The 12,979-nt window shown below is 33.9% G+C and overlaps 1 protein-coding gene across 1 annotated transcript in view; it reads left to right on the forward strand.

Annotated features, from left to right (window-relative positions):
- The window catches only part of Rif1 (replication timing regulatory factor 1), a 56,754-nt gene extending 46,029 nt beyond the window's left edge, over window positions 1-10,725 (forward strand). The window contains exons 30-36 of the mRNA XM_026388260.2: window positions 19-3,279; window positions 5,297-5,443; window positions 5,741-5,818; window positions 5,910-6,025; window positions 7,523-7,676; window positions 9,244-9,352; window positions 9,822-10,725. Coding sequence (XP_026244045.2) covers window positions 19-3,279; window positions 5,297-5,443; window positions 5,741-5,818; window positions 5,910-6,025; window positions 7,523-7,676; window positions 9,244-9,352; window positions 9,822-10,036 — 4,080 coding nt within the window. The 3' untranslated portion in view covers window positions 10,037-10,725. The remainder of the gene's footprint in view (window positions 1-18; window positions 3,280-5,296; window positions 5,444-5,740; window positions 5,819-5,909; window positions 6,026-7,522; window positions 7,677-9,243; window positions 9,353-9,821) is intronic.
- Window positions 10,726-12,979: the final 2,254 nt, after the last annotated feature.

The raw sequence follows: 12,979 nt of genomic DNA on the forward strand, positions 1-12,979 counted from the left end.
ATATATATTTCTGTACAGGAAAAGCAAATGCAGCATGACAGTGTTATTCCTCAAGATACCAAGGAAAACTGTGGTATGAATGAACATCTTGAAAAGGCTTCTGTTTCAAATAATGGATGTAGTTCTGTTGAGGAAACCAATCCAGAAGTATTAATGACCAGTAGTAATGATGTCGGAAAAATCACCTTAACTTCATCAAAGAAAGCTTCAGCTGAATGTATACCTAATGCAGAAAGTTCATTTGTTGTCAACAGCTCAGTTTCTAATTCCTCTATTTCTGGAACTCCCCCTCAGCCCACAAGTCGAAGGCAAACCTTTATTACGTTAGAAAAGTTTGATGGTTCAGAAAATAGACCTTTCAGCCCGTCCCCCTTAAATAGTATATCATCAGTTGTTACAGTGAAAAATAACCAGGAAAACATGACTAAAACAGATACTACTTTAAAAACAAAGAAAAGAGAAGTGACTCGATCAAAATCTGATTCAGAGAAAGTGGTGAATGGAGTTAAGAGATCAAGCCGGAGATCTAGTAAAGCTGAGCAGTCTGGGAATAAAAAGTCTAAGCCCTTAATGAAATCTGAAGAGGAGAAAAATACTCAGGAATCTACCGAAGACATGATAGCCTTAGAAAATAACCCACCTAGTTTGCTTAACCAAACAGAATGTGTGCAGAATAATCAGGGTCATCTTTCTGAACCTACAGTGGAGTATGAAGACACAAAGCCTAAATCAACAATAGAAAATGATGTAGTGTTGGAAAATAATAGTGTGGAAGAGAAAAATGGAGAGGTTAATTTGGAATCCAAAGAAAATACACCCCCAGTCATAATACCAGCAGATCAAATGGTAAATGAAGAGAATCAGGTTCAGATAACTTCAAACCAAAAAACCCTTAGACGATCTTCAAGGCGACGTTCAGAAATAATAGAGTCAAACACTGATAGCCAAGATAAAGAAAATAGTCACCAAAAAAAGGAAAGACGTAAGGAAGAAGAAAAATCTCTTCAAAAGAGTCCATTGCATGTAAAAGATGATGTGTTACCTAGGCAAAAACTGACTTCTGAACATGCAGTACAGGAAAATTTAGTTGAGAAAGGAAATAATTTACATGAGAAAACTTTGGGGGAAACCAGTGCTAATGCTGAAATTGACCAAAATAAAAGAAAACCAGACCTTGAGAATATTAGTTCTGAAGCAGATAGTGCCCAGGACATTGCTGATAAGTCCTCTGAGAAACCTTTAAGGGGACGAACGCGTTATCAAACAAGAAGAGCATCTCAGGGTTTGCTTTTCAGCATTGAGAACTCAGAATCTGATAGTTCTGAGGCAAAAGAAGAAGGATCAAGGAAGAAGAGATCTGGAAAGTGGAAAAACAAAAGTAATGATAGTGTTGACATGGAAGAACAAGAAGAAAAAATGGTACAAGAGTGTATAAAAGTTGAAAATCAGACACCTGAGTCTAAAGCAATTTCTGAAGTAGATATGAAATCTCAGATTTGTGAAACAGGTGAAAGTACTGTGATAATACCTCAAGAATCTAAAATATCTTCAGATTTGTTGCAAGTTTCTGATGATGTACCAAATACACATGAAGGAAAAAGTAAGACTAGCAAATGCACAGAAAATTCCTTTACATGGCCACCTGTGCCAGAATCAAATCTAAGGACTAGAAATGCCAATAAAAGGTTACATAAGGGAGATTCAGATAGTGTGGGAGAGTGTTCAAAAGTGGGGCCATCAAGCATTGCCCTGCTTTCTGAAAAAAGTATTCAAATTGTTGAATGCCAGCACAAGAGAAGTAGGAGGGTCAGGCGATCTAAAGGTTGTGACTGCTGTAGGGAAAAATCACAGCCCCAGGAAAATTCATTTATTGGGTTAAGGAACATAGAAAATGATGATGAAAAGAATAGTGAAACAAAAGCAGATGTGCAGACACCTGGAACTGTATCAAAAACTTGTGATGCTAATCTGCATTCTGAAGTAAAAATTTTAGATGAACATCCCAGTGTGAATTTTGATTTGGGTCTCAAGGAGGAGAACGATACTATAAATGATTTAGTAATTGTACCTGCAACTGAATTGAAAGAAAATACTATTGAAAAATCTGTTCCTCCTGAAATAGTAAATTTTAAGGAGGACACTTGTGATATGGATTCTGGTGTGGCAACGTGTCTTGAAAATGAGGAGCCATCTAATATATTAAAAGTTGTGGGCCCATGTGCATGTGATTCCATGGACAGTTCACAGAAATGTTCTCCTTTGGACACTAAAAAAAGGAAACAAGAGTTTTCTCCAGAAGAAGTTAACATTGTTAATGTTGAAGGAAATGCATGTAAAGCAACAGTGGGATCAAATCTGGAAGTAGAAGCTATGGAATTGGATATAAAAAGTGATAAATCTGAAACTAGCTTAGAAAAAGATAAATCTGAAGCTAACTTGGTTGAGAAAAAGAGTGCCAAAATAGATATTTCTGAAGAAATGGTAGCAGAGGGAAATACTAAAAGTGGCATACCTGAAGCAGATAAAGCTGAAGAAGTCAATGCTGAAGAATTGAATGCTGAAGCAGCTGCAGCACAGGAATATAACTCAGGTACTGGTCTTTCTGATAATACCACACCTATAAATGTGAATCCTCAGATGGAGATTTCTGAACAAAAAGCAAATGGGAAATTGGGTGGAGGAAGTAATGAATCTGATCTAAGCTCACTTGAAGAAATCAATTCTGAAATTGAAAATTATGAAAAGACAGTGACTGAGCAGGTGAATTCTGAAACTGACAGTGTCGAGGAAACAAAGGACAGGGACAGGACTACCAAAACCTCTAAGCCAGAAGAAGCTCAAACAGAAAGTTTGAATGTAGAAACTGACAACTTTATTCCTGACACACTTGAAATGAACACTGAAGAAGGAAAGATTGAATGTAATAAAACTGAAACTAATATTGAACTTAATAAATCTGAAGAAATGAAATTAGATGACAATCAAGTGGTAGTAGGAAATGATACTTTACAGGAAGTTCATCATACTTCAGAGACAATGGAGGAAACATTACAGTCTTCGTCATCTGAAACAGCTATCTCTGAACTGGTAACAGAAGATAATAATGCATCTCCTCAAAAATTAAGGGAGCTTGATCCTTTACTTTTGTCTGCAAACGACAGTCCTAGTGGTATGCAAACACGATGTGTCTGGTCCCCATTGGCTTCTCCATCTACCAGCATTTTAAAGAGAGGATTGAAAAGACCCCAAGAAGATGAGATCTCCTCACCTGTTAATAAGGTAGGAGGAATGAGGTTGAATATAAAGAAGTCTAATATTTGGTTGAAACTTTGGGCCATACTGTGTCATATGGTGAATGACAGATACTAGGATTATATGACCACTTCTTTATTTGTCGTGAATGCTAGGGAAAGAGCAGGTAGAACAAAAGGTGCTAAATAAAGGAGATCAAAACTTTCAGGATGTTCCTTCATCTCACAACACTAAAGATCTTTATGCAGCTCTGTACATTGTTCACCTTTAGCAAAATTGGTAAGACCTCTTCTTAGGGTCTTTTCTGCGCTGCATACCATAACACATGAGGAACTCGGGTGACATTGATAATACAGGTTTAGCACTTAATGTTTTCTGGGACATAATGTCTCTTTTACTTAAGTTTTTATATAGATCCTTAGATGATGATTTAGAAAGTTCCTTGGACTTCCTTTATCAATTTTATGAATCCCCACCCCTACTCCTGGAGTGCTAGGGATTGAGTCCAGGGTTTCACACATGATAAGCATGTGCTCTATCACAGAGCTACACCCACAGATCCTCTCTCATTATTTTCTTATTTATATTGCCATCTCCTGCACTAAGCCATACCTTGTTTGGTTCAGAAAAAAAAATTGGATTCTGGGTGTCTAGATTATACCCTTTTCTTTCACAGTTTATTGAATGAATGAATTTTAAGAAAGAGGAAGTGAGGTGTGCCTACATAGACCAATTTCCTCTATGTAACTAAGTAGATGTTCTGAAAAGGTGTTGACATTCTGCAACTTAATTTTGAAATTGAATCTGCTATTGTCAGATGTACTTGTAGATATGTGAATGTATACCAAAAAAGATACTTTGATTCCCCCCCCCCCCTTCAGCAAGCACTTTTTGGGGGGGGCGGGGTGATGTGCGTGCGCGCACCCACTTGCTTAGGGATTTGAACCCATGACTTCATACATGCCAGGCAAGCACTTTACCAGTGAGTCACATAGCCAGCCCAAGCAAGCACATTTTAAAAACTTTCCTTCTTAATCTCTATGAGTAGTTTTCAGCTTTCCAAAATATATTGAAAGTTTTGCTGAGAATTGAGAGATTGATCCATTTAAGAAAACTTAACGGCTGTTGAGATTTTTTTTTCCCCTCTTTAGATGCTAAGGCTATTACTTAGTTTTTGTTTCTTTTTAATATCTTAAGTTTAATAGGCCATTGACATTCTTGAAAACTTTGTGAAGATAAAATGCATTGGAAATAACATGTCAGTGTTCTTTAAATTGCCTATACAACTTAATAGTTTCTTTTCTTTTCCTTCCCACTCCTTGCATAAGTAGGGAGGGAGATAAGGTCTCTGTAAGTTTGCCAAGGCTGACCTTGAGCTTGAATTCTTTGCCCAGCTTTCTGTGTTGCTGGGATTATAGGCATGTGCCATCATACTCAGTCATGGCTTAAGTAGTTGTAGTTTTGATAAAGTTTATATTTAATACTTATTTAGGCAACAGAGATAGTGCTTGCATATATGTACATACGTGTGTGTGTGTGTGTGTGTGTGTATTTTTTTTCTTTTTGCAGTTCTAGGAATTGAATCAGACCTCATTCAGGCTAGGCAAGTGCTTATGCACTGATCCAAACCCCTAACACAACATGCTGTATTTTCTGTGACAGATTTATAGAACTTGCATCTTGTATTCTTGGAAATCAAGAATAGAAAACATGTAATAATATCTTAATGGTTATCAGAGTTCTCTATTGTGTACTTATCAATTAGTTATCAATTAGTTTAATATATTATTATTAATAATTAATAATTAATAATTAATAATAATTAATAATTCATTGTTTCTATTACTATCCTAGTTTCACAACCTAAACTATGCAGCTTTAGAACATAGATAATTAATAAAAGTAGTCACTAAGATGAACAGTTATATGCTGTAGACTTCCAAACCCACATGCTACTTTTGGATAACCTCTTGATGAGAATTTATGGTGTCATCTTTAAAGACTTTAGTTTTGTTAAATATTAAAATCTGACCTGTGTTTTCAGGTTCGACGTGTCTCATTTGCAGATCCAATATACCAGGCAGGATTGGCAGATGACATTGATAGGCGATGTTCCATTGTTAGGTCCCATTCTTCAAGTAGTTCTCCCATAATGAAAAATGTTAAAACATCACCTACTGCACAATCTAAGGTAAGCAACAGGTGTTACAGTATGCACATATCTATATGTGCTTAGAATTATATGTGTATAGTTTGTTTTAAGATTATTTATGAAATAGAACTTTGTTGGTTTGGTTCTTTGTGTGCTTCATGGTAAGTAGACCTGAAAAGGTAGTAAGAGGCAATGATCATTCAGCAAGTAATTGATTAACTAGCAGTTCTTTTCTGTTTCTGATATTTTAAAACAGTGATTACAGTCTAAGATTAAGATTAAAATTGTAGTTGTCTAGGGTCTAAGTGAGTCTTTTTTTTCTCTCCTTTTGTCTAGCATAATACCACTTCAGCTAAAGGATTTCTGTCCCCAGGATCACGTAGCTCTAAATTTAAGAGCTCAAAGAAGTGTTTAGTAAGAAGTGCTTTAGTTTTCATGTAACTTTTTATATTTTTGTGTTTAGTCAAGTGATCTCTATTTAATAGCTTTTGAAATTTATTTTAAGATAACAGAAATGGCCAAAGAATCCATTCCTTGCCCAACAGAAAGTGTTTACCCAGCTTTGGTGAACTGTGCAGCACCAGTTGACATTATTTTGCCTCAGATAACATCAAATATGTGGTAAGTGGTTACTTAGGCTTTGGGGTTATATTCCAAGATGCCACTTCAGTAACAGGAATATTTGAATGGTAAAGGTTCTCCTAGTTAGAATTTATTAGCATGTATCCCTTTCATATATTTTATTTCAGGAATAAATAAAAATGTAGATTGAATGATAGGCTGTAGGGCAATAATAAAATCATTTATGCTAATAAAATTAATGTTTGTGAATAATTTGTTAAGATATTATGTAGAAACTTTTTATATACATTATCTTAATTTACCGTTACTACCAATTCCTTAAGGAATATATACTGTTTTGTGGTACTTGGGGCCAAACCCAGGGGTGCTGTAATACCGAGCTACACCTCAGCACTTTTTTTTTTTTTAAGAGAGAGAGAGAAGTTTTTTAATATTTATTTTTTAGGTTTTTTTTCGGCGGACACAACATCTTTGTTTGTATATAGTGCTGAGGATCGAACCCGGGCTGCATGCATGCCAGGCAAGCGCACTACTGCTTGAGCCACATCCCCAGCCCTCACCTCAGCACTTTAAAAGTTTTATTGTGAAACAGGGTCTTTCTAAGCTGCGCAAGAAGGCCTCAAACTTGGCAATCCTCTTGCCTTAGCTTCCTCAGTAGCTGAGGTTAGAGGTATGTTCCACTGCTCTTGGTGTATGAATATCATTTCTGTTTTATAAAATAAAATTTACAAAGATTAATCCACTAAGATTGCCCTGGTAATAAGTCATTATGTGAAGCTTGAGGTTCACATAGAAAACCTTGATTTGGAGGGCTGGGGTCATAGCTCATTGGTAGAGTGCTTGCACAGCATGTGTGAGGCCCTGGGTTTGATTCTCAGCACCACATATAAAAAAAAAAAAAATAAAGGTGATTGACAACTAAAAAAAAAAAAAAATTAAAAAGAAAGAGGGGATGAGGATGTGGCTCAAGCGGTAGTGCGCTCACCTGGCATGCGTGCAGCCCGGGTTCGATCCTCAGCACCACATACAAACAAAGATGTTGTGTCCACCGAAAACTAAAAAATAAAATATTAAAAAATTTTCTCTCTTTAAAAAAAAATAAATAAAACTAAAAAACTTTAAAAAAAAAAAAGAAAACCTATATTTTTGGTGGGTATTTTCTTAAAAAAAAAATTAACCTAAGAGTTTTTAATTAAAATTTTTCTGATTGTTAGTCTTGGAAACTTAAATTATTTTTGATTAGAAAATTCTAGATTACTGTATTTTAAGATAGTTGGTAAGATCTTTTGATAATTTCTCTTTTGCCCTATCATTTGACAATAGGACATGAGGTATTCCTAAACTCCTCCAAGGACAAATACTGACAAATACTGAGTCCATTTCTGATTATAGAAGTTGGGAGAGAGGGCACATTAAAACAAAGGGAGTAATTTAAAGTCAGTTATGGTTGAGTTTAAATGGAGAAATTAAACCGAATAAGCCCTTACTAGTAGTATATACTGACAACTGATTCTCCTTTTTCTCTCATCTTTTCAGGGCAAGAGGCCTAGGACAACTTATCAGAGCCAAGAATATAAAAACAATTGGCGATCTGAGTTCTCTTACAGCATCTGAAATAAAAACTCTTCCTATCCGGTCTCCCAAAGTTTCTAATGTAAAAAAGGCTCTTAGAGTATATCATGAACAGCAGGTAAAAACTCAGGTGGTACTTAAAACTATGTATTAATCAGTGACCCAATAGCATAGTTGTAGAAGTTTATATTTAAACTCCTGTTGCTTAAAATCCCGTTTTATGGTCCCTTTTTCCCCTCTAAAGACAAAGTCTTGCTGAATTGCTTTAGGATCTCACTGAGATGCTGAGGCTGGCTTTGAACTCGTCATCCTTCTGCCTCAGCCTCCCAAGCTGCTGGGATTACATGGGTGCACCACTGCGCCAGGCTATACTGTTTTTATTTAATGCACCTCAGATTTCTTTTCAAATTATCTTTTCTGCTTTGAATTCTGTCCTCGTATCCCTTTATGATTTTTACCAGATGGTGATGGATTTTCATTGCTGCTTTTCTAAAGCCTAGATACTGAAATCTAAACATTTATGGAAAGCTTTACAACTTTCTAGGTCATAAAACTTTTGATTTTGATGTCTAACACATTTTTACTTATTTGTGTTTTTCCTTCCAGCATTTTACACATGCACACACATACATGTATATATATACACGTGTGTGGTGTGTGTGTATATACACACAATATACATACATACAGAGTCAAGGACAATTTTCATATTTCTGATGAAAACTGATTCTTTCCCCCAATAAAGACTTATATAGAAAATTTTGTGCATAATTTCAGGGTTCACAGAATTGGTTGAAACTTAGACTTTCTATCTGTTAATGTTACTAGACACTGCAAATAAATGATATACTAAAGGCGAAAATATGAAGGCTTCTGCTATAAAGTCCTTGATTTTTTTAAAATTGTGATGTTTAAAACATCTTTTGACTTGTGACTTAAAAACAAAACCAGAAAGTAGTAATTTTCAGTCTAATAGATTGAATTTCTGAAATTCACTTACCATAGCAATCTACTATGTGATTTTTTTCCCCTTTTTTTTTTTTTAACTATGTTCATAGTTACATCACTATCCCCATAAACTAATTTTCGAACATTTTTGTTGGTGGTTTTAAACCCTGTAAGAAAAAAATCCTGAATTTCTTAGTTGTCACTTTTATCCCTTGTCTGTAGATAACCACTTATTTACTTCTCTATAGATTTTATTTTGGACATTTTTGTAAGTGAGGCTACCACCTTTATTTCCTAACTTATTTCACTTACCATATCATTTCCAGGTTTCTTTGCTATAGAATATGCCAAAATTTCCTTCCTTTTTCAAGGCAAGATAATGATCCATAGTATAGATATACCACATTGTTTAGCCTTTCCTCTGTTGATGGACATTTGGGGTTGTTTTCACCTTTTACTATTATGAACAGTGCTTCTGGGTACATTCATAAAATTTTTGTATGGGCTTTGTTTTCATTTATGTTGGAGATATATATATAAAAATTTGGAATTGCTAAGTTATAAGGTAACTCTTTTTGAAAGTAGAATTTTTTTTAAAGTTAATTTTTTTTTTAAAGTTAATGTATGATTGACTGGACCATAATGTTCCATATAATGTATTTTTCCCAATATTTGTACCATTATTGCTATGAAAAGTAACTTCTGATTTTTGTTTTTAACTGCTCTGTATAATCAAGGTAAAATCTCGTGGATTAGAAGAGATTCCAATTTTTGATATTACTGAAAAAGCAGTAAATGGAATAGAAAATAAGTCTCTCTCAACTGATGAAGAACGACTTGCCTCAGGTATATGTTAGCATAGTGTGACGATTTTATGTAGAAGACAAGCTGATTTTCTTGAATAAATATTTTGTTATGCTTTTAGTTTTAATTTAATTACGCCTTATTCAACAAGTTTTTTGTTTTTTATTTTTTTCCTTGATGCCAAGTACATGAAAAACTTCTTTGATTTCAGGTGTTTTTTTCTTAATTGTCAACATTTAGTCCTTAAGATCTCCAGTAAGGATATAGAATATATATTCTGTTAACAGTTATGATAATAAAATGAAGTCTTTTCTTTACTAGCACAGAATAATATGTCATAGTAGATTTTTGTGTCTGTCTTATTCCTTTGAGAAGAGGGACCCCTCATTCTACTTTCTCAAATTGAATCCTACAAACTTATTATATTTGATAGGGAATATGTACATGCACACATACATTTAATTTTTTAACTGGTATACATTTAATGTGTTCTTTTTTCTGTTTCTTTTAGATTTACTTGATCCTGTTCCCTTTGAAACTCCATTATCTAAAAATCTTGTTACACAGATTAGTGCTCTTGCTCTTCAACTGGATGCAGAAGATCTCCACAGTTATTCAGGAAGCCAGCTATTTGAAATGCATGAGAAACTTGGTACTATGGCAAACTCTATAATAAAAAATCTGCAGTCACGATGGAGATCAACAGCCCATGAAAATTCCATTTAGTGTTTTAAGAGAAATTGAATTTTTTAAAACATCCCCAGATTTCTTGATTGGTATATTTCAGACTTGTTTTATCAATCAGTTTAAAAGGGGAGACCTCAAGGTTGATAACATTTCAAACCTGTGAAGGGCAGTGACTTAATAAGTTCAGTTTTATAAGATCATTAAGTAAGATTTTTTTTCCCCATTGTTTCTTGGCTGCTATAGTTTTTTCAAGAAATGTTAAATACCTTATTTAGATTTGAAAGCAAAAGCAGAAACAAGCATTCATTTTACTTCATATTTTTAAACTCCATGCATATTTTGGTTAAACATGTAATGCAAAATACTTTAATGTTGAAAATTTTTATTTGATTTTTGCTAAACTGATAAAGGCATTTATAGTTTGTTTGTTTGTTTGTTTAATTGTTCATATATATATTGTGCCTGAGGTACAGGAAATTTGTTTTTTGTAAAGGCCTCAAATGGGATGTAAAAAAACTGGGACTTTTTCCCCACAAATGTCACCTTTGGACAATTTCGGGAAAAATACCAAAAGTTTTAATTTCTTGAGGTAGAAATATTATTGTAGAATTTCTCAGATTCCCTTCATTTGCATTAGCAAGTATTTGTGCAGCTTCCTGTGAAAATTTATTAGACATAGTATTCCTTTCTAAATGCATGACTGTTTGTACATTATGTGTAGATGACTTTTTAATTTATAAATTTCAGCCTTCATTAATTGCATGAATTTTTCTGCAGCTTCTTGTGAATACCTTGGTTTTCCTTACTAGAAACATTTTGTATATATTTAATATTGAAATATCTGTGTGGACAGAAGAAGTGCTTCATGTGCTTGCTGCAGATATTTGTAGACTTATGTATCTGCATATAAAACAACAATTAGTTTTATATTTAATTAATAGTTAAAACATGAGCTTAGCCAGGCCCAATGGCACACACCTGTAATCCCAATGACTTCAGAGGCTTAGACAGAAGGGTTACAAGTTTAAGGTCAGCCTGGCCAACTTAGTGAGACCCTGTCTCAAAATAATACAATAAAGAATGGCTGGGGGTGCAGCTCAGTGGTAGAGGGCTTGCCTAGCATGCACAGGTACTGGGTTCAATCCTCAGTACCACTTTTTTTTTAAAATATATATATATTTTCTAAAGTATTCTAAATGAGAAAATGTTACACGATAGCTTTGAAATTCTTGCCCTTAGCTTTTTTTTTTTTTTTCTTTTGGTTTGGAAGCGAATACCAGCCACTAGAAAGCGTGCCTCATTACATTTCTTCTTAATGGAGAGTTAGAATGAATATTTTCATTGCAAGTTGGACTATAAGAAGTCTAGAGATTATCTGCTTTATTCATCTTTAACTAAAATTAAACTTGGAAGAAATTTGAAACTGTTTTTATACGTGTATCTTTTGCCTATTTTTTATAAAGGGGGTGTGTATAATTATTTGTAAATTTTTACCAACTAGTGTTAGCACCTGACTTCCCATATTTGTTTTGTCTTTTAATTGAGCATGTACCTCACTTACTCTCAATATATCAGTGAGTTTCACACTTGATTCAGAACCTAATCCCTACTTGAAAAGGCATGTTTCTGCAGTAAGTCATAGAAAGTTTAATCCTTGCATCTAATTTACGTAAGGTCTCCTTTTTTCAACAGGGAACTTCATCCAACTTCTATGAAAGTTTTTTTTTTCTATAATCATAAATATAGATATTTTTGGATCTAAATATGATATATACACCAGCGATGGTTTTACAAAGAAATTCTTTTGATTTTTGAACTAAGGTTTGTAGCTTGGAGAAAACTAAGGGAAAAAAATACATGAGTTTTTAGTGAAAAGTTGTGAATAAAAAGGTGTGTGTGTATGTTTGGGGTAAGTGTTAACAGTAGACATAGACATGAGTCAAAATTAGCTCATTTTATGACTGCATATCTTAACATGTGAATGAACTAAATTAATTTGTTGGTGGAATGAAGTCCTTAGGAAGCTGAATAGTAAAGCAGAAAATATAACCAAAAAGATTACCATTTATTAAATTATTGGATTTGATAGAAGCACAGGTATTAGTTAAAACAAATTATGGTTCAGTGATATGTTTAAAAATACTATTTTGAGGGAAAAGGCCAGCTTGTTATGTATCTTTTTTCTTGGTATGGTTATAAGCATACATTTTAATCACCTTTCAGTATTCTTGCCTGAAAACTTTCTGCTGATTTTCCCTGAATGATTCCTGAAATTGCCTGAAAGAAAGAAAAAGAAAAAAATTTTTGATCAGCTCTGATGTTTTGTTCCATTATTAAAATGAAGTTTGTTTTTCATCTCTTTTCTAATGTTTAAATAAAACAATGGCAGATATTGATCACACTCAAATGTGGTTTCTTAATTTTTTTATGGTTTTAAGGTTGAATTTAGTGGCAATTAGAACTGTAGTATAATTTTTTTCATAAATGGTAAATCTGTTTGGTGAAAATTCAAGTGGTACTATGGAATCCATTCATTTTGAGTCCATTGCTAAAAGTTCTTTGCTGTTTCAATAGGTTTGAAAACCGTTGTTAAGGTGGGAATGTAGCTCAGTGGTAAAGGACTTCCCTAGTGTGCCTGAGGCCCTGGGTTCAATCCTAGCCCAGTAAAAACAAAATGCTGAAGAATGTGAAGCTCTATTATTAATTCTAAACAATGTAGGTTAAATCAAAGTCAATGCTTCATCAGTAATACAGTCAAAAATATGATAATAATAATAATAATAATAATATAATAATTCTAACATTGCCCATTGTTCATTCTTCCTGTACAGTTTGAAGGTAGTCAGATTCTGTTACATATTTAAGCATTGTAAAAACGTGAATAAGTGGGAGAATCAGAACTGGGGTAAAATGGTACAAATCTGAATATGTAAGTGAGGCCGTGTTTTTTGTTGTTATTTCTTTAGGTAAAGGAATAAGAAT

This window comes from Urocitellus parryii, chromosome 1, assembly GCF_045843805.1.
Source record: "Urocitellus parryii isolate mUroPar1 chromosome 1, mUroPar1.hap1, whole genome shotgun sequence".
In the NCBI taxonomy this organism is placed as follows: Eukaryota; Metazoa; Chordata; class Mammalia; order Rodentia; family Sciuridae; genus Urocitellus; species Urocitellus parryii.